The sequence below is a fragment of the Balaenoptera borealis genome (assembly GCF_965194805.1).
Source record: "Balaenoptera borealis genome assembly, chromosome: 9".
In the NCBI taxonomy this organism is placed as follows: domain Eukaryota; kingdom Metazoa; phylum Chordata; class Mammalia; order Artiodactyla; family Balaenopteridae; genus Balaenoptera; species Balaenoptera borealis.
Window position 1 is genome coordinate 27,125,321 of NC_138873.1, and position 22,779 is coordinate 27,148,099.

At 38.3% G+C, this 22,779-nt stretch overlaps 1 protein-coding gene and 1 long non-coding RNA gene across 10 annotated transcripts in view; one reads left to right on the top strand and one right to left on the bottom strand.

Moving 5' to 3' along the window:
• The window catches only part of LOC309635021, a 517,380-nt gene that overhangs the window by 263,016 nt on the left and 231,585 nt on the right, over positions 1–22,779 (bottom strand). The gene's annotated exons all lie outside the window — the stretch shown is intronic.
• The window catches only part of MAP3K5 (mitogen-activated protein kinase kinase kinase 5), a 223,648-nt gene that overhangs the window by 137,079 nt on the left and 63,790 nt on the right, over positions 1–22,779 (top strand). For all 9 annotated transcript variants that reach the window (XR_014248547.1, XR_014248548.1, XR_014248549.1 and 6 more), the window contains 4 exons: positions 9,291–9,398; positions 15,156–15,205; positions 17,525–17,620; positions 21,253–21,334. Coding sequence is in view for 5 of the 9 variants with exons in the window: in XM_082405615.1 (XP_082261741.1) it covers positions 9,291–9,398; positions 15,156–15,205; positions 17,525–17,620; positions 21,253–21,334 (336 nt within the window). In the remaining 4 variants the exon portion in view is untranslated. The remainder of the gene's footprint in view (positions 1–9,290; positions 9,399–15,155; positions 15,206–17,524; positions 17,621–21,252; positions 21,335–22,779) is intronic.

Here is a 22,779-nt window from a genome sequence, read left to right on the forward strand (position 1 = left end):
TGCATAGAGAAAGGCAAGCTTCTAGTGCCTGTGGTTCTGCGTCAGTCACTATAACTCTTTGTGTCCTTAGAGTAGCAGCTTCTGTAGCTCACACTTGTGAAGGCTGCAATAGGTCTTGATTGGGATGATTACCTTATCCTTCTTTGGAAGTGGGTTTGACCAGATTACTTATATTAGAAAATATTTAGGGGAGATTGGGTCAAGATGGCAGAGTTGAAGGACGTGCGAGCACTCCCTCTTGCCAAAGCACAAGAATCACAATAAACTGCTGAACAATCATCAACAGGAAGACACTGGAACTCACCAAAAAAGATACCCCACATCCAAAGACAAAGGAGAAGCCACAATGAGATGGTAGGAGTGGCGCAATCACAATAAAATCAAATCCCATAACTCCTGGGTAGGTGACTCAAAAATGGAGAACAATTATACCACAGAAGCCCACCCACTGGAGTGAAGATTCTGAGCCCCATGTCAGGCTTCCCAACCTGGGGGTCCAGCAACAGGAGGAGGAGTTCCCAGATTCCTTTGAAGAACCAGTTAATGTAGGGATCTGAGTGTATGTATCATATTGAGAACTCTATAATGGACCACGTAACAAATAATGATACTGGTGTGAATATTATTGAGAAGTAATCTACTTTGAAGCTAAGTGTTAATTTAAGGGTTTAAAGGGTGATCCAATGTCAGTTTGAAATAACTATTTCTTGACATATATGGACAAATATTATTGTTGGAACTAGTCTGGTAATGAAAGCATATGAGACAGACTTCAGACTTTGAAGGCTAGCGGGATTTGATTGCAGGACTTCGACAGGACTGGGGAAAACAGAGACTCCACTCTTGGAGGGCACACAAAGTAGTGTGCGCATCAGGACCCAGGGGGAAGGAGCAGTGACCCCATAGGAGACTGAACCAGACCTACCTGCTAGTGTTGGAGGGTCTCCTGCAGAGGCAGGGGGTGGCTCTGTCTCACCATGAGGACAAGGACACTGGCAGCAGAAGTTCTGGGAAGTACTCCTTGGCAGGAGCCCTCCTCAAGGCTGCCATTAGCCCCACCAAAGAGCCTGTAGCCTCCAGTGCTGGGTTCCTCAGGCCAAACAATCAGCAGGGAGGGAACTCAGCCCCACCCATTAGCAGACAAGCAGATTAAAGGTTTACAGAGCTTTGCCCACCAGAGCAACACCCAGCTCTACCCACCACCAGTCCCTCCCATCAGGAAGCTTGCACAAGCCCCTTAGATAGCCTCATCCACCAGAGGGCACAGCAGAAGCAAGAAGAACTAGAGTCCTGCAGCCTGTTGAAAGAAAATCACATTCACAGAAAGATAGCCAATGAAAAGGCAGAAGACTATGTACCAGAGGAAGGAACAAGATAAAACCCCAGGAAAACAATTAAATGAAGTGGAGATAGGCAACCTTCCAGAAAAAGAATTCAGAATAATGATAGTGAAGATGATCCAGGACCTTGGAAAAAGAATGTAGGCAAAGGTCAAGCAGATGTAAGAAATGTTTAACAAAGACCTAGAAGAATTAAAGAACAAACACCTAGAAGAATTAAAGAGCAAACAGAGATGAAGAGTACAATAACTGACATGAAAAAGACACTAGAAGGAATCAGTAGCAGAGACAGAAGAACGGATAAGTGACCTGAGGCAGAAGAACGGATAAGTAACTGAGGCAGAAGAACGGATAAGTGACCTGGAAGACAGAATGGTAGAATTCACAGCTGCAGAACAGAATAAAGAAAAAAGAATGAAAAGAAATGAAGACAGCCTGAGACCTCTGGGACAACATTAAACACACCAACATTCACGTTATAGGGGTCCCAGAAGGAGAAGAGAGAGAGAAAGGACACGAGATAATATTTGAAGAGCTTATAGTCGAAAACTTCCCTAACATGGGAAAGGAAATAGCCACCCAAGTCCAGGAAGTGCAGAGAGTCCCAGGCAGGATAAACCCAAGGAGAAACACGCCAAGACACATAGTAATCAAACTGACAAAAATTAAAGATAAAGAAAAATTATTAAAAGCAACAAGGGAAAAATGACAAATAATATACAAGGGAACTCCCATAAGGTTAATAGCTTATTTCTCAGCAGAAACTCTACAAGCCAGAAGGGAGCGGCACAATATATTTAAAGTGATGAAAGGGAAGAACCTACAACCAAAATTACTCTACCTGGCAAGGCTGTCATTCAGATTCGATGGAGAAATCCAAAGCTTTACAGACAAGCAAAAGCTAAGAGAATTCAGCACCACCAAACCAGCTCTACAACAAATGCTAAAGAAACTTCTCTAAGTGGGAAACACAAGAGAAGAAAAGGACCTACAAAAACAAACCCAAAACAATTAAGAAAATGGTAACAGCAACATACATATGGATAATTACCTTAAATGTGAACGGATTAAGTGCTCCAACCAAAAGACACAGCCTTGCTGAATGGATGCAAAAACAAGACCCATATATATGCTGTCTACAAGAGACCCACTTCAGACCTAGGGACACATTCAGACTGAAAGTGAGGGGATGGAAAAAGATATTCCATGGAAATGGAAATCAAAAGAAAGCTGGAGTAGCAATACTCATATCAGATAAAATAGACTTTAAAATAGACAATGTTGCAAGAGACAAGGAAGGACACTACATAATGATCAAGGGATCAATCCAAGAAGAAGATACAACAATTATAAATATATATGCACCCAACATAGGAGCACTTCAATACATAAGGCAAATGCTAACACCTATAAAAGAGGAAATTGACAGTAACACAGTGGTAGTGGGGGACTTTAACACCTCACTTACACCAATGGACAGATCATCCAGACAGAAAGTTAATAAGGAAACACAAGCTTAAAATGACACAATAGACCAAATAGGTTTAATTGATATTTATGGGACATTCCATCCGAAAATAGCAGATTACACTTTCTTCTCAAGTGTACAGGGAACATTCTCCAGGATAGATCACACCTTGGGTCACAAATCAAGCCTTGGTAAATTTAAGAAAATGGAAATCATATCAAGCATCTTTCCCGACCAAAACGCTATGAGATTAGAAATGAATAACAGGGAAAAAAACATAAAAAACACAAACACGTGGAGGCTAAACAATACGTTACTAAACAACCAAGAGATCACTGAAAAAATCAAGGAGGAAATCAAAAAATACCTAGAGACAAATGACAATGAAAACACGACGATCCAAAACCTATGAGATGCAGCAAAAGCAGTTCTAAGAGGAAAGTTTATAGCTATACAAGCCTACATCAAGAAACAAGAAAAATCTCAAATAAACAATCTAACCTTACACCTAAAGGAACTAGAGAAAGAAGAACAAACAAAACCCAAAGTTAGTAGATGGAAAGAAATCATAAAGATCAGAGCAGAAATAAATGAAATAGAAACAAAAAAGCACTGAGAAGCAAAATTGATAAACCTTTAGCCAGACTCATCAAGAAAAAGAGGGAGAGGACTCAAATCAATAAAACTAGAAATGAAAAAGGAGAAGTTACAACAGACACCACAGAAATACAAAGCATCCTAAGAGACTACTACAAGCAATTCTATTCCAGTAAAATGGACAACCTGGAAGAAATGGACAAATTCTTAGAAAGGTATAACCTTCCAAGACTGAACCAGGAAGAAATAGAAAATATGAACAGACCAATGACAAGTATTGAAATTGAAACTGTGATCAAAAATCTTCCAACAAACAAAAGTCCAGAACCAGATGGCTTCACAGGTGAATTGTATCAAACATTTAGAGAAGAATTAACACCCATCCTTCTCAAACTCTTCCAAAAAATTGCAGAGGAAGGAAGACTCCCAAACTCATTCTACGAGGCCACCATCATCCTGATACCAAAACCAGACAAGGATGCTACAAGAAAAGAAGATTACAGACCGATATTGCTGAGTAATATAGATGCAAAAATCCTCAACAAAATACTAGCAAACAGAATCTAACAACACATTAAAAGTATCATGTACCATGATCAAGTGGGATTTAACCCAGGGATGCAAGAATTCTTCAATATATGCAAATCAATCAATGTGATACAGCATATTAACAAACTGAAGAATAAAAACCATATGATCATCTCAATAGATGCAGAAAAAGTTTTTGACAAAATTCAACACCCATTTTTTTAAAAAATAAATTTATTTATTTATTTATTTATGGCTGCGTTGGATCTTCGCTGCTGTGCGTGGGCTTTCTCTAGTTGCAGCGAGCAGGGGCTACTCTTCATTGCGGTGCTCAAGCTTCTCATTGCAGTGGCTTCTCTTGTTGCGGAGCACATGCTCTAGGCGCGCGGGCTTCAGTAGTTGTGGCTCACAGGCTCTAGAGCGCAGGCTCAGTAGTTATGGCGCACAGGCTTAGTTGCTCCATGGCATGTGGGATCTTCCCAGACCAGGGCTCGAACCTGTGTCCCCCTGCATTGGCAGGCAGATTCTTAACCACTGCGCCACCAAGGAAGTCCGAACACCCATTTTTTTTTTTTTTTTTTTTTTTTTTATTTATTTATTTATTTATTTATGGCTGTGTTGGGTCTTCGTTTCTGTGCGAGGGCTTTCTCCAGTTGCGGCGAGCGGGGGCCACTCTTCATCACGGTGCGCGGGCCTCTCACCGTCGTGGCCTCTCTTGTTGCGGAGCACAGGCTCCAGACGCGCAGGCTCAGTAGTTGTGGCTCACGGGCCTAGTTGCTCCGCGGCATGTGGGATCCTCCCAGACCAGGGCTCGAACCCATGTCCCCTGCATTGGCAGGCAGATTCTCAACCACTGCGCCACCAGGGAAGCCCCGAACACCCATTTTTGATAAAAACTATCCAGAAAGTGGGCATAGAGGGAACCTACCTCAACATAGTAAAAGCCATATATGAGAAATCCACAGCAAACATCATTCTCAATGGTGAAAAACTGAAAGCATTTCTTCTAAGATCAGGAACAAGGCAAGGATGTCCACTCTCACCACTATTATTCAACATAGTTTTGGAAGTCCTAGCCACAGCAATCAGAGAAGAAAAAGAAATAAAAGGAATACAGATTGGAGAAGAAAAAGTAAAACTATCACTCTTTGCAGATGACATGATAGTATACATAGAGAATCCTAAAGATGCCACCAGAAAACTACTAGAGCTAATCAATGAATTTGGTAACGTTGCAGGATACAAAATTAATGCACAGAAATCTCTTGCATTCCTATACACTGATGATGAAAAATTTGAAAGAGAAATTAAATAAACACTCCCTTGTACCATTGCAACAAAAAAGATAAAATACCTAGGAAGAAACCTACCTAGGGAGACAAAAGACCTGTACTCAGAAAACTATAAGACACTGATGAAAGAAATCAAAGATGACACAAACAGATGGAGACATATACCATGTTCTTGGACTGGAAGAATCAATATTGTGAAAATGACTATACTACCCAAAGCAATCTACAGATTCAATGCAATCTCTATCAAATTACCAATGGCATTTTTTACAGAACTAGAACAAAAAATCTTAAAATTTGTATGGAGACACAAAAGACCCCGAATAGCCAAAGCAGTCTTGAGGGAAAAAAACGGAGCCAGAGGAATCAGACTCCCTGACTTCAGACTATACTACAAAGCTACAGTAATCAAGACAGTATGGTACTGGCACAAAAACAAATATAAATCAATGGAACAGGATAGAAAGCCCAGAGATAAACCCATTCACCTATGGTCAACTAATCTATGACAAAGGAGACAAGGATATACAATGGAGAAAACAGAGTGTCTTCAATAAGTGGTGCTGGGAAAACTGGACAGCTACATGTAAAAGAATGAAATTAGAACACTCCCTAACACCATACACAAAAATAAACTCAAAATGGATTAAAGACCTAAATGTAAGACCGGACACTATAAAACTCTTAGAGGAAAACATAGGAAGTACACTCTTTGACATAAATCACAGCAAGATCTTTTTTGACCCACCTCCTAGAGAAATGAAAATAAAAACAAAAATAAACAAATGGGACCTAATGAAACTTAAAAGCTTTTGCACAGCAAAGGATACTATAAACAAGATGAAAAGGCAACCCTCTGAATGGGAGAAATATTTGCAAATGAATCAATGGACAAAGGATTAATCTCCAAAATATATAAACAGCTCATGCAGCTCAATATTAAAAAACAAATAACCCAATTAAAAAATGGGCAGAAGACCTAAATAGACATCTCTCCAAAGAAGACATACAGATGGCCAAGATGCACATGAAAAGCTGCTCAACATCACTAATTATTAGAGAAATGCAAATCAAAACTACAATGAGTTATCACCTCACACCAGTTAGATTGTGCATCATCAGAAAATCTACAAGCAACAAATGCTGGAGAGGGTGTGGAAAAAAGGGAACCCTCTTGCACTGTTGGTGAGAATGTGAATTGATACAGCCACCATGGAAAACAGTATGGAGGTTCCTTAAAAAACTATAAATTGAATTACCATATGACCCAGCAATCCCACTACTGGGCATATACCCAGAGAAAACCATAATTCAAAAAGACACATGCACCTCAGTGTTCATTGCAGCACTATTTACAATAGCCAGGTCATGGAAGCAACCTAAATGCCCATCGACAGACGAATGGATAAAGAAGATGTTGTACCTATATAGAATGGAATATTACTCAGCCATAAAAAGGAACGAAATTGGGTCATTTGTGGAGACGTGAATAAATCTAGAGACTGTCATACGGAGTGAAGTCAGAAAGAGAAAAACAAATATTGTATATTATCGCATATATGTGGAAGCTAGAAAAATGGTACAGATGACCCGGTTTGCAGGGCAGAAATAGAGACACAGATGTAGAGAACAAATGTATGGACACCAAGGGGGGAAAGCAGGGTGGGGGAGGCGGCGGTGGTGGTGTGATGGATTGGGAGATTGGGATTGACATGTATACACTAATATGTATAAAAAGGATAAGAACCTGCTGTATAAAAATAAAATACAAAAAAAAAAAGAAAATATTTAATTTAATTGTCTCCATTTATCTCACTACCATATCCATTCTCATGCTTCCAAGAAATAAGTGTGACCCTGGGCAAAAGAAAAGAGACAGAAGTTTCTTTGGGAAATGAAAGGTCCCATCGTTTATTATTATTTGAGTTCAGGTTGATTTATTCTTTTTCCTGACCTCTCTTCTGTGTATATTTTCTTTCCTTCCTACATTGGAGACCATCAACCCATCACTTAATGTCAGGCAAGAAGAAGAGGAGGTGGTGCTTTCACAGGCACTATAGGAGCTTAGATATGTACCTCTACTTAATATCTGCTCTTTAGAGTTTACAGGCCTTGCTGTCTTCCTTCACACTTCAGAAGTTAGCCGTTAATTGTAATGTTAACCAATATAAAAGACTAGAAACTAAAAGCAAGAATGTGTATACTCTCTAGGAAGTTGTATCTTGCTGGTTTTGTCAAATTGCCTCCTTTTTTCTTGTCTTTTCTCAGGCTTTCTGTGACATCCACAATACGTGCTACAAGTTCTTCACATTTTGTCGTTTCAAGGCCAGTTCAAAGGGCTCAGCGAGCATTAGAGAATAATTATTGCAACCAGTTTTTATTCCTTATCTCAAGATAAGAAACACATAGTTCAGATTTTATCTATTAGAAATATTTGAGACAATACCACCATCGTTTAAGAATACAGGAGATAATCTGTGCTGTGCTTTTCTAATGTTAGATAGCAGGCCACGTCATTAGGGAACAAGGTATGTTCTCATTGTCAGTGGAGTGACTTGGGTGCGATTTTGGGAAACCCACCTTTTATTCCCTATTATTCGTTTTAATTTCACAAACACTGGGATACTCAGATTTGAGAGCACCATTTCTGCCAAATTCAGATTGAATATTAATGATTTTCATTATTATTAATTGGTGCCACTTAGCTGTCTGTTGATGGGAATTTGGACCTTGATTCACACAGTATGTTTCTGAATCAGACTATGTTCCCCAGTGGGCTCTTACTGTGTGTTTATTTTGATACATGCCATCTTATTTTCATAGCTAGAGCCTGACCAAGAATTCTTTATGCCCTTAAAGCTTTTTATGCTCGAGTAAAGAAAATTTTGTCTTTCTAATACCCTTTCTCTAGTTCTCTGTACCTTAACTTAAAGAAGTATTCCAGTTTCTCTGAGTGTTAAGTATTTTCTTTTCTTTCCAAGTATTTCTACTTAAGACTGCACAGAAATTTTGAGCTAGATAGGTGCCTTTAAGTGTCTGTACAAATAGGTAATATCTGTAGCACCTTTGAAATCAGGGCACGTGTGGCATTTTAATGTTATTTGCTCCTAATATGAGATATTAGCAATAATATAATACATCATCCAGTCCTTTGATGGAGATTCTCATCTCACTTTTCATATATCCCTCATATATCTCCAAAATAGGAGCAAGTTTTATTTCTCTCTTTCTCTCACAAAGTTAAATAAATCATTATTAAAGATACCGGTCTTATCTTGAAGACAGTGCAGAAACATTTTATTATTTCATACAACTACGTTCATTTCTTTGGTTTATATATAAAACTCTTTCAATAATAATCAAAATCATTTCTCAATCCGTTTATAAGGGTATGAAAACCATACTACTACATCTTTATGATAAGGTGTGGCCGCAGAAAATCAAAAATAAGTATGTGACACTCTATATATGGAATCTTTTCTGTGCATAGAATTATTTGTTTTACCACATTTCTGCCTTTCTTTGACACATTTATATTTATAGAAATAGATTATGGGAAAAGAATATGAAAAAGAATAGATATGTATCTATGTGTAACTGAATCACTTTGCTGTACACCTGAAACATTGTAAATCAACTATTAAAAAATAAAAAATTTTTAAAAACTAAAATAAAAGATTCTGTATTGATTGTAAGATAAAACAAAAGTTTTTGAATATATATATATATATATATATATATATATATATATATATATATATATATATATATATATAGCATTAGTAGATTCCCTGGGGATAGCAAACCAACATGTGGATTTCAAAAATTTATTTCTAATTTCTTTAGCAATGAAAGGTGATGCATTATTGGAATTTATAATAATTGTTTAATACCATAAAATGCTCAAAGGACTCATAGGGGTAGCAACAATCAGAAGTTAAAATGGTTTTACTCCAGCGTTGGACTCAGCCTCATCCGTTAATCTCCTGTGTCAGTGCAGTGTTGTTATAACAGCTCTAAATGGCTTAAATCTTAAGTCACTAATATTAGCCTTATATTTTCAAGGTATTAATATTAGAACCAACCAAAATCTATCAACCTTCGTATTTGTCTCTCAACAATGAAGTGGAGGAAAAGACAATATCTATCTGGCACGTACTTCCTGATGACAAGGTAAATTGTGCAATTATTAAGACAAGAGCATTCGTAGCAAAGGACTTTAGACCCTTCAGGCATTTATATATTCCAGCAAACATCTGCATTAGTTAAGAAGAAATAGCTTCCTGTGTATTTATCTTGGCATAAATACATTCTGTAATATAGAAACTGTTAAATTTTGGTTATGGATTTCACTCATTTAATAAAATATAATTCAACTGTTTGGATTTTTATTATAGATGGCATAGCCCTCCAAAGGGCACCCAAAATGGGATTGTTTCTGTTTTGCAAATTCATGCTATAAATTAAATTATGTGCCAAAGACCTGATACTTAAAATATATGATTTGAAAGATGCATATCTTAATTCTAGGAAGCCTGTCAGAATAACGCTATTTCTAGTCTTACACTGGTATGATTAGAGTTTTATAATTGCATCTCGCCGGTTGGTTATAAGAGTAGCTGCTACATTTCAGGTTAGCCACTGACTTATGCGCTGGGTATAACATGAGGTGGGCTGCGCTGCCACTGGTTTTCAAAAGAATCTTAAATGCTCTCGTTTCCACTCATAACCATCATTTGGATAATCCTTACGTTTCTATATTTCATCAGTTTTAATGCATGTACAAATCATCCTACTATTTTTAAAAAATAGAAACTTTTCAAGAGCTGATTCCAGTCCATAGGATAAACCACAGAAATGAGGAGTTTTGTGGCAAAGTAGTTTTGTGAGTTTTTTTGTAATTACTTTGTAAAATACCCTTGTCATTTTCCTTAAACATCATCCGTGCACTCAACAAATCTTTATGGAGCACTTAGTCTGTGACAGGCACTACCAGGCTCTGTGTTAAGCACGAGGGAAACAGTGTATACAAAATAGGCCAGATTCCTGCCCAAGAGTTTACCTTCTACTCAGGGAGCCAGAAGATAAACAAATAAATAAAAGATATAGGCATATTAAATGGTGAAGAGCGGGAAATAAAGCAGAAAAGGGAATGAGGAAGTCTATTTGAGGGTATGGGGTTGCAGTCTTAAAATGTCAATGTCAGTTTTTTGAAATGTCTTTTGAGTCAACAGACCTGGGCTCAAATCCCTTGGGCAACATGGCATCTCCAAGCTGCGGTGTTCTCCTCTGTGGAATGGAATAATAATAATAATATCCACCTCAAAAGTTGTGAAAATTAATCAAAATAATGTAGGTAGAGTATATTGCACAGAGCCTGGCATATAATAAATGCTGAGTGTATTTTAACAACAGTAACAACAACAGTAATAAAATGGCGGCAGTACGCAAACCCTAACATTGAAAGCCCAGAATTTAACCCTGCTCTTCTCCTTAGATGACATGGCAGCAATCATTTGGGAGGTTGTTCGTGTTATATTAGGGAACTGTGATATTGCAATTTATAGTAAGAAATATATATTTGATCTTAGTCCCTGTTTCTGCCACAGAGTTCCTAAAACCCTTGAATTTCCTGGGTGCTGAGAGCCACAGAGGTGTCTTTTGTTATGTTAATGAGGTGATGTTTGGAAAACACCTAAGGATGGGGTCTGGTTGCCAGGGGAACCAACCAGTTGATTAGAGGATTGAAACTTTCATCCCCACACCCCTGACCTCCAGGGAGGGGACAGAGGCTCTGGTAAATTAATTGAACTGAAGGAGGGGGTCCTTGGAACCTCCAGTCTCTACTCCACTTGGAGTCATGCCATCATGACGAAATTGATAATGACTAATATAACTATCTATATGCATCTCATTAACCTTGTTTTAAAGTACACAGTGTCTTATTTACATTATTTTAAATTATATGCATACATGTTCTCATAAGCAGAGGTAGAGTAGCCATCCACTTGAAACTACAAAACCAAGAGAGGTTAGAGACATGAACGTTATTATCTGGGAGAGATTTTCAGAAGCTTGATTGGGAAGAGCAAGGTTATCCAAGGACACTTGGAAACAGAATGGGGCTAAAGGAATTAGCGATTAGCCAGGCCCTGAGAGTGAGTGGAGAGCCAGAAGTTATTTGGAAGACAGAAAAAGAAGAGAAAGTAAGCCAGAAATTTTTGGAAAAAGAGTACTATTTCCAGTTGTCATTATTTTCTTTTTCTGGAGGTTCTGTGTTCAATACAGTTGGCCTTGTTTTGATTCTCTTATGTTTTGTGACAATTGTAGAGACAATTTTTATATTATGCTAAGAAGTATATTAGGATATAAATTAGTACGTTAAGAAGATTTATAGATTTAGGCTGTGAATTGTCCTGCTTCCATTTTTACCATCTTTTGATCAAGAAATATTACATTTGCATTGTCCCCACTGCCTATTACCTTTAGTGCTAAAAATAGTCCTTGTTCAAAAATGTAAGCTTTCTTAAATCAATCTGTTTCCATTTTAAATTCTTGTCAGTTTCTTTGCAAACCCTCCTTCTATCCATAGTGTGTTCATTACCACTGCCATTTTCTCTGTTTTTTAAAATAGAAGTGATATAACTGGAATGAGGACAAGCAATGAAGATAACTTTGTTATTATTTTATTAGTTTAAAGCAACTGTAATGGCTATAATTAAATAACAGATAAGCAACAGGTTTAATAGGTCTTACTGTTAAACAGGAAGTGGATTTTTTGATAGAATGTTTAATTTTTTTCCTCTGAAAGTGGAACAACAGAGTGTTGCTTTTCATTTATCATATTTACTTCTTTACTCCCTCTCTCAGTATTTTCATTCTAAAATGTGGGATGAACAGTTATACGAGCTAGTATATACTTTATATTGCAATTTTCAAAACTTTAAGGTCATTATACCAAGTCCCAAGAGTTCAGGGAGTCTTCAAGAGTTACTCTATGGTCAGGGGCAAATTAATTGAAATCCCAGTCTTTTAACAGCTCTCCCTGGTTGCTGCTTAAAGTAAGTTGGTGCTTGAAGAAAGTCTGCATGAATACATGAAAGAAAAACCTAGACTGAGGAAGAGAGAAGTTATTTGCAAGATATTTTAAATCATTGTTATTTAGAATTCCCCTCCTTTGAGGTTTGAAGCTAAGCACTCCTGGCCTATCTGGTGGCTTCTCAGGCCAAGGTCACAGGGTCCCAGTGGAGGACTTAGTGTTGACTCCCCTCCCTCACTCCAGCTCCAACCAGTGGCCACTCAGAGAAGACCCAGGAAATTTCTTAGGGGAATATATTAATCCCAGATTCTAGATTCTGATGATATGATGATGCTCTCATCCATCAAGGAAGTTTTTAACTACAAAATTCCCAACTAAAAGTGGCTTAAGTAATAAGGAAACATTGTCCCATATTACAAGAACTTCTGAGGTAGATCATTCTGGGGGTAATTTCAGTGGCTTAACAGTGTCAGAATTCCGGTTGGCTTCTCTATGTGCTCTTGTTTTTTCTCTTGTGGTCTTAAATAGCAACTCCAAGCATCACTTCATGTGGACAGCATCCAGAGAAGGTTAGGGCCTTTCCCCTGGACCAAAAGTTACATCACATGTCCATGCCTAAGGCAATCACCAGCAAGGGAAATGGGCTTACCATGGCCGATTTAGGGAATCAATTTCACTGTCCCTAAACCTTGCCACCTGAACCTGAACAAAATTCATTTTTTCTTAGCAAAGAAGGAAGGGAATGGCTGTCGCCTGGGAAGCCAGCAGTGTCTGCCACAGGAATTCCTACCATCTTAGCTCAGTATTAACTCCTTGTCTTCATTCTTGCCCTAGCCGGGGCATAGGATCTGAGGCTAACCAGTTCCAAGAAAATGGTGCTTGTGCTGACTGGATTAGGTTGAGTGTTGGTTTGGGGCTTGTTGGGGTTAATTATCACTCCAGTTCTGCCTCTGCTCTGCCCTTTTCCCCTGATTCCCACACGGACCCAGAAGACTTTTACCTTACCTGTTGGCTTTTGTAGCTCACCAGCACCTCTCTGTGGTGAGAGGCAAGGGAGGTGGGGAGAGAGGACTCCTCATCCCAGATCACTCCATCTCAGGCCCTGGGCTTTGCACCACTGAAATGGAACATTTCCTGGCAACACTCACAACCTTCCAGGAACCTAAAATTCTGGAAATGCTCTACTTCTTTCCTACAAAACCAGCCCAGTCAATCTGGGAAATCTCTCCTCAGCTGTTCCCAGAACAGGGCTGACGGAGGATAGATTTTACCAGGGCTGTCTTGCAGGTGTTTGTCAGTTGCTGTGTTCCGTCGCAGGTTTATACACTGCCCTGCCGGCTCCGTACTCAACCCCACCTCCTGATCCTGGGGATGGCCTTAGAAAGCAGCTCAGTTGCAGGCTCTGAGGATAAGGCGGCATTGTGTGCAAGGAGTGTGCAGGTAATAGCTGCAGCTCTTGGGTCACATATTTTTAGAAGGTCACCTGAGGCCGACAGGATTTAGAAGCAACTTTCCAAATTACCAGCTAAAGCTGCAGACTGCTGTTTTAATTTAAGTCCCTCTGTACTCCTGTTAAGAAAGCCGCATTCCATGAGTACCTTTCTCTGGTCTCTGCCCTCTCTGGGCCTCGTGCACAGCAACATTTGCTCTGTGTTAATTCAGGTCACATCCCCATGACCTGACTGATGTGCATTGAAAGTAGTTTTTTAGTAAATCTACTTCGGGTTTGAGAGGATCTATTTTTAAGTTGCATGGTCCTAGCAAAGAACTAGGTGCTGTGGATATAAATTGTGGCTTTTTGAGTTGCTTTGGCCAAAAGGAGAGTTCTGGGCCATCTCAGAGCCATGGGCTTCATTACCCGTTTCACTAGCCCAGCCAAGACCTCAGCCTCTGGCAGTGTTTTAAGTGGGTGGATAAGAGCTTGTTTCCTTGGTTGTTTTACATTTACAGAATTGAACTGCAATCAAAATTGACTACAATACAGTATTTGAACTGCAATCAGAATTGACGACAAAACAGTACAATACAGAATTGACTACAATACATGTATCAACTCCTTTATTTCCAGAAAAATATTTATGTTATTAATTCTATTCAATATATTGTTGTCACAAATATTTTTATAGGGAATGCCATCTAGCTTGTCATTTATTTAATTTAGATACATATGAATTTAATACTAATTTTAACTCAGATTTAGTAATAAGCTCAAGAAATAAATTCCCACATTTTTTTTTCATCTTGGCCCTGTAAATCATCCATGTTTATCATATGATAATTAAATGTCTTATGTTTAAACTTTATTAGCATATTGACTTTTGCATAAATTAGGTAACAACACATTGTAGCAATGATGGAGACCATATACATGTGTCTACACACATACCTACTTGCTGAACTATTTTCTGAAGAAATAGAACCACCATTTTAGTTAGAAAATGTAACTAAAGATAATTCAGAAGTAATTATCTTTCAACCTTGAAGAGATTTTATTCAAATTAATGTTTTTCTTTCTCAGAAAAGAAATATCGCTCGCCTATAATAATTGAATTACCTTGATCACTGGGTTTTTTACTTGAAAATTTCAGGCTCTACAGTTGTTATGTTAATCTGCTAAAAATCAAGTTTTAGAATTTAATGAGACTAATTCTCCTAGGTTCTCTTGGAAGCTGTTTTATTGAAGTACAGAAATTATTCAGTAGAGTAAATATCACCCTTGTGGCTTGAGAATGAACTGCAGTTTCCATCCGGATAGTTTGTCTGTGAAGAATTATGCACTAGGAAAAATAACTCTGTATATTTTTAAAAAGTAATAATACAAAATTACTGTTATGTTATTTTCATTTGGATGACTCACCCTTTGTTGTTGTTGTTCTTCCCCTGTGTTCTAGAAAGGTATACATGAGTGGAATTTTAGTGCTTCTTCTGTCAGGGGAGTGAGGTAAGTTTCCTTGGTGCATTTCGTTTACTTAGAAGATGTTTTTCTAGAGTATGAATGTCTTGGATAGGACTTGTAGTCATGATTTAAAAAAGCAAAGAACTTCAAGAATCCTTCTGTTGATGAAAATGCTCAGCCTTCTTCAGACTCACTATCTCCATTACAAAAAGATTTGCAACAAAACCTTCACTGTTTGAACTGACTCTGCACTTGTCACCTACTTAAAATGTGGTGGCAGAGAGATAAATGTGAACTGTGGACCAGAGTCAAGGTGAGGATAAAAGTGAGCTGTGTGGGGTCCTCTCTAGCTGGGTTTATGATGGAGAATGGTTTTTCCGGTCTTTTGGTATCCCAGGAACTAATCTCTCTTTAGATGTATTGAAAACATACATATCATCTGCCAGGTTGTGTCCTGTAGCTAATATTAATATGGTGAGATTATGGGAATTCATTTTTCTATGACTTTTCCTGAGGTCACCATTAATGAAGTGTTCTTGAGGTTACAGTGTCTCCCTTCAGTTCTGACGTTGCCATCATAATGCCAATTCCTGGGGTGTAGAAATGAGATTTATTTCAGAATCAAGAGCCACTGGTTAATTGTTTACATACTTGTTCTACAGAAGTTTATGAGACACCACCTCTTGCAAATTTCAAACCAAATTAGTTGTGTTTACTACTGTGTGCCCCATATAAACAGAAATGAGAAAAATCAGATCTCTGCGTGCCAGTTATACAATACTCTGTTGCTTTTGGCATAATAGTAATTGGTTTTGTTGGAGCATATGAACCGGCAGAGTCGTCTGGGTCACTGATAATTGGAGTTTGCCTGGTAAAAACACCCGTTACCTCATGAATGATGTGAACAGAAACAGGCCAGACTGACTCATTATATATCTTTCCAATCCATGCCTTCTCAAATAAAGCATTACTCTCTTAATATTTAATTTTTAAGACCAGTCATTAGCAAGACATTACTTATTGCTGCCTTTTAAAGCCATCCATCTAGGAAAGTATGGTAAATATAAATTTCACTTTATCAGCATGGAATGATTATATGCAGCTACTGTTGGTTTATATGTTGAGAAACTTGAGTTCCAGTGTGTGACTTCAAAGAGAGCTAACTTTTCTTGATTTCCTCCTCTATAAATAGAAGACAAACTATAGAAGAAAGTCCAGCTGTCAGCAGTTTGTCTTGCATCAGTTTAGGACTTGCTCAGCTCAGTCAATGGGCATTTATTGAGCACCAGCTATCTGTCAAATGTTGAGTCCTGTTCTGCTAAGGATACACAAAGGACTAAGACATGAACTCTGCTCTTGAAGCACTCACAGCCCAGCAGGGCAACACACATTTAACAACTAATGATAGTACAGTGTGAGATTAACAGACATATGTTCAAAGACCAGAGGGGCAAGAGGAAGTCTTTCTGTTTCAGGTAGAAGTAGTGAAGGGAGAGAGGGTAAGGTCTAAGGTGGGCCTTAAATGGTGAATAGAATTTCTTTAAAAAGTCAAAAATGATGTGCATTCCAAATGGAAGGAACAGCAGATGCAGAGGCATAAAATAGGGATTGGAGAACTATAGCCCACAGGCCAAATACGGCCCGCTGCCTGTTTTTGTAAATAAAGTTTTATTGGAACTCAGCCATGTTCATTCATTTATGTATTGCCTAAGGCTGCTCCAACAGCAAAACTGAGTAGTGTGGCCTACAAAGCTTGATATATTTACTCTCTGGCCTGTTACAGAAAATAGTTGCCAACCCTTGGCATAAAAGAGCATGGCCTGACTGGTAAACTCAAAATTGTTTCAATTTCTGTAAAGTAAACGACTTGCTGAGTCCAAATCAAGTGCTGTTTCATATTTCTTCACTCCTTTATAATCTCAGCAATAATGAGGTGCTTTACCTGCATCCACACATTGCCTTCCTAGCTTCGGAAACATTTTATTGTTCGACACATCTTACGGAACCAGAATCACCAAGGTCAGTAAGCCAGTTGATATTTACGCTTTTCTTTCGAGCACACAGTTTAGTGCTACATCAGGCAAGACCCCTTCCCCATGCTAAGTTGTAGGACACATGGCTTGTGTGCCTACAATACCCCAGAGCAACATTATCTGCAGATACAAGCAGGAGGACAATGCTCAGAATATTAAATAATTTTAGTGTTGTGGTACAGGGAATGTCACTTTTTAAAGTGCTATTTATAACATTTTGGTATAAACAACACTGATATCATAATTGGGACTGAATATAAAAAATATTTATTTTTCATTACAGTACATGGAAGTATTGAGATTACTGTGAATAATTCTTTGTTTGTTTCAGTATTTCTAAATTTGAAGAACGATGCTGTTTTCTTTATGTGCTTCACAATTCTGATGATTTCCAAATCTATTTCTGTACAGAACTTCATTGTAAAAAGTACGTATTAGTCACTGTTTATGTGTGAAAAAGACTGTTCTTACCTGATCATTACTTTTAATTAATGAATGAACATGTAGCTCCTGTAAAGAATTCATGACCATGTGCTTATATAAATATTTCATTTGCACTGATATCTTATAATTATGTGGCATGTTTAACTGAGAATTTGGCGACCTTTCTTTAATAAATCAACCTTTTTCTTAGTCGTAATTTATTTTTCCATAGACAAAACGTTAACCAAATTTACTAGTTAATTGCCAAGTATTATGACTCGTTTTTAAAGTGCTTATGTATTAGGTGATTACCAAAATTTTCATTCTTGAATTCTTTTGAATAATCTCACCATCGTCTGCAACAGTGGCTCCTAGCTCTGGTTCATATTAGAATCAACTGGTGGGCTCTAGAAAGTGCCTGAGCCCGACCCTCGATGAATTATATTGGATTTCTAGGTGGAGGAACAACTTGAGCTAAGAGCCAGTGATGTAATCTACACCAATAAAAGATAATCCAAAAATCCATGGACTGCATTGTATATTTGGGTTAACCTCCCTGGGTATATTTGTCTTGGGCTAATAACTAAGTACTTCCTGGTCCCTTAGAACACAGTGACTAATTGTGGGGACCTATAGAAGTGCGTGACAATTTAGACACCGAAGTGCAGGTAAAAGCCAGCATGGACTTAAGATTTTGCTGGGGGTTGTTCTTTCAAATAATCACTATTTGACCCCATTATAAATGATTGATATGCTAGCTACAATATACAGTCAATCATTTTTCTCTTGGTACCAAAAATATGTATGTTTAATTTAAGATTCTTAGCTAGAGTTTTATCTTTATTATTGTAAAATGTGTAGTAAAAAGACTTGGAAGTAAGAAAGAATTCCTAACACATGTATGGTCGACTTTTCTACTTACACTTGAATTCTCAAGGCTATTCATTTGTTTCAGTGATAATTATAGCTAAGATTTATGGAGTACTGACCTCAGACCTCATATCTATTTTAATTTTCAAATAAACTTTATTAGGTAGGTAATATTAATATTTTTGTTGAAAAGAGTAAAAGAAAAAAATAGAGTCTTGGAGAGTTTAACTAGCCTATAATCATATATAGCCAAAAAGCACAAAACCCGGGATTTGAACCAGGCGCATGTTACTCCAGAATCCAAGCATCTAAAAATTACACTGTACTCCCACCCCACTAGAAGTGTTATATTCTACTTAGAGAAGTTGGTGTTGAAAATTTTTGTGTGGGTAGCTGATGGAAGTCTTTACCCCAAATCTTAAAGTCTATCTTTAAACCTAGAATTTGTTTAGGTCTTTCATGTTCTTCCTTTTGGTTGAACTTGCTTTTGTCTGTAACTCATCAGGATATGTAATCTTCATCAGAGCATACCACCATTCTGATCAGGTTTGGGATTTTCTTTTCTTGTCTTTAACCTCCAAAGAATGTCTATATAGAGAAAGGGAGAGTGAGGAACTAGGCATCACACACAGACTCCATAGAGAGGCTTCCAACTCCATAATGGACTTTGTCTATTTTGTTCATTGTCATATTCCCAAAGGCCAGAAGAGTTTTTTATCCTAGTGGAAACTTGATGAGTATTTGTTGGATGGATGGATGGATGGATGGATGGATGGATGATAAGAGGTACTGTATAAGAAAAGGTTTTTTCCTTCTTATGTAGGAAGAAAACCAGTTCTTCCCTACTGTGTTTCTTTCCTGTGTGTCTCCTTTATTCCTCACACAAAACACTTCATTTCTGACATTTCTGGTCCCCAGATGTGTGGAGGTTTTACCCCACAACAAGCAATTATCTGTGACATCTACAATTGAACTCAGTCTACCTGGAGATAGAGTGAGATCCCACAGGTTAAAGGCTCAGTCCCATAAGATTGTTTCTTCCCCTGACTTCAGATGCCAGTCACAAGCCCAGATTATCACCTGTGCTTTAGATATACCAGCTATAGATCAGAGGTTCCAACGACCCCCTTCTTGGGTTCGATTAATTTGCTAGAGAGGCTCACAGAACTCAGGGAAACACTTACTTACATTTACCAGTTTATTAAAGGACATGATACAGATGAACAGCCAGATGAAGAGATGTATAAGGTGAGGTCTGGGAGGGTCCCCAGTGCAGGAGCTTCTGTCCCTGTGGAGTTGGGGTGCATCCCCTTCCCTATATGGGTATGTCCACCAACCCAGAAGCTCTCTGAACCCCCTACTATTGGGATTTTATGGAGGCTTCCTCATGTAGGCATGAGCAATTATTAACTCCTTTTCCATTCCTTCTACCCTCTCTGGAGGAAGGTGGAGGAGTGAAGCTGAAAAGTTCCAAACTTCTAATCGTGGCTTGGTCTTTCTTTTGGCCAGCCCCCATCCAGGAGTCCACCCAGAGTCGCTTCATTAGAACAAAAGATGCTCCTGGTTCTCTATCACTTAGGAATTTACAAAGGTTTTAGGAGCCCTATGTTAGAGATGGGGTCTTAGACAAATATTAGAACACAAGAGATGCTCCTAGTGTTCTCATCACTTACAAGGGTTTTAGGAGTTCTCTGCCAGAACCTGGGGGCAGAGACCAATATTTATTTTCTATTATCTCATAGGCACAGAGATAGCATAAAGGTTCTGGGTTGTGTTAGGGAAACTTTTCTTGTCACACAGTAACCTGCTCTTCCCTTGGGCTGGCAGTGCACGGCATCACCTGCCTGTGAGATCATCAGCCCCTGTTCCTAGTGCCTCCCTTACTCCACGTCTGGGCTAGAAACCATTAGCATCCCTTCTGAATGGCTAGACACAGCTAGCGTTGCAGAGGGAAGATCTGTTTCTTACCATAATTTTTGGGGGGGAGCTCTGAAGTGACCTCTAGGGGAAAAAAAAAAAAAAAAAAGGAACTTTACAAGAATAGTTCCTGAAGAAAATGTTTGTCACCAACAGAAAGGTGACTTCTGTCACAAACATATAAGCTAGCCGTTCCTGATTCCATCAGTGTTTTGCAGACTGTATATATGGGACCCCACATGTATGACACTGAGGTGCTCAGGCAGAAGATTCAGTAACTGAGATCAAATGTAGTGGCCAACACTGTGTCGCAGAGTCAGCTCAGAATTTAGAGACACTATTCCAGAATCTGGGTATTTTTGTTATGTCCCATTAAAAATAGTAATAGCTAATATTTAATGAGTGCCCTGTGCTGAGCACTTTACAAGTATTACCTCAAGTCATCTTCATGACAACTTATAAGATAGATACTCATATTCCCCATTTATAATTAAAGAATGAGGCTCAGAGAGGTGGAGAAACTTGCCCCAAATCATGCAAATACTAGCAACCTTGGTATGATATTCAAGTCCACATTCTTAACATTTCTATGACCTTGTCTAGCCTTACTGTTCTAATTCTATAACATATCATGTTACTATTACTTGAAGTGAGGCATTAGGTCAGAAATTTCTGGCAAATCCTACCAAAAATATGAAAAATCATATTTTTCGCACTGATGCTGATATTTTGTTTATTGCCTGACTCTTCTAGGTCCCAATTTTTTGCTCTGAAGTCACTTTGAAACGTGCTTGCTTATATTTAATATCTTAGGTATTATGAGTGACCACATACCAATTTTCATTGCAGGTTTTTTGAAATGGTGAACACCATTACCGAAGAGAAGGGGAGAAATACAGAGGAAGGGGATTGTGAAGGTGACTCCCTGGAGGTAATGACTTTGGTTTCTGTGTTCATTTTACTAAATTTCTCTGTGGCTAACTTTTTAGAATGAACTATTTAAAGCTTTACTGAGGGAAAGGGGTGTGTGTGTGTGTGTGTGTGTGTGTGCGAGCTTCGTGAGTAGTGACGAAGGGTAGAGAGCTCAGCCAGAGTCTGTAAGCTTTCCCTTAATGTTTAAAAGCAGCTTCTAGAATTCCTTTGGTTAAAAAGGGCTGAAAAGCAAACATTGGAGAACTCTTAGTCAGGAATACTGAGTTTTTGTATCTTACTCTGATAGTGAGTAACTATGCTTTATCTTTGAGGGTGTTGATAACCCTCAATGCAAGAGTCACAGTGTCCTTACACATTTTTTATTCTCCTCTGAGTTATGTTGCAATTCAGACAAGCAAAATTCAGTGAAAATTCTGAATGATAGGACTGTTCGCGGTCCTCGTTCGTATGCGTATGCAGAGAACCTGAAACAATGGAAGATTAACAGGATAAAGAGAGGAGGTGACAACAATCACCCCAGAGCTGTTGCTCTCCACCGCAGTGCTTCTCCTTGTGCCTCCTAGATATAGTACGCTGCAGACACCTATTTTTCGACTGTGTCCATTTTCTCCATCATGTCTGTCTGCTGCGTATAGCACAGCCTTCCACCACAGTGAGGACAGTGCTGGGGACTTTCAAGAGAGCTGACGCTCGCACTTGAGCATCTTCAGTGTCTGAAGGATGACCCTTCTCCAGGCATGGTAGTGGGCCTCTGTTTTCTCCAAGCCTTTCCCAGTGTATGACTTGGGACTGAATTCTGAATCCAAGCAATATTGAAAATTACATTTCTGATGTTAAACTGAAATTGAAGAAACTGGAGCACCAACCTGACTGGTATACCTGGTGTATTAGATCACTTCGATAATGTCATCTCGTAGGCTAGAAGTTTTAGGTAAGCATTGAAGTAGTAGGGTAACAGTCGAGGGGAATTTAAATATAATAACCAATTGTTAATTCTGTCTGTAGTAAAGTTCTATACTTCTCTAGCAGTTGTGTAGCTTTTGATATTCCTGGGTAAGCCTAAGCCTCTTTCATTTAAGTTATAAAAAGATGATAGACCTAATTTGGAAAAAAGAAATCTTCCCCATGCACTAGCTTGCTGTCTACAGGAGTAATAGACAATACTTCTTATTTGTTATGCTTTATATTTTGCACTGTTATATTTTCTTATTTAAGTGATTGTGGTTAGGAGGTAGATCTCTTGATTTCTGCATCAGTGCTCTTTTGACTGTACCTCATTATCTCTGTTTTTATTTGAGTTCAATTTAGAATCACTTGATACATAGCAACTGCCAGGGTAAAAGTTAACGAAGACAATGAAAATGAAACCGTTTCATTAGTAATAAATTAGCAAGTGGATAGATTTGAAAATCCATAAAGTTATTTTACAATATCATAAATTGC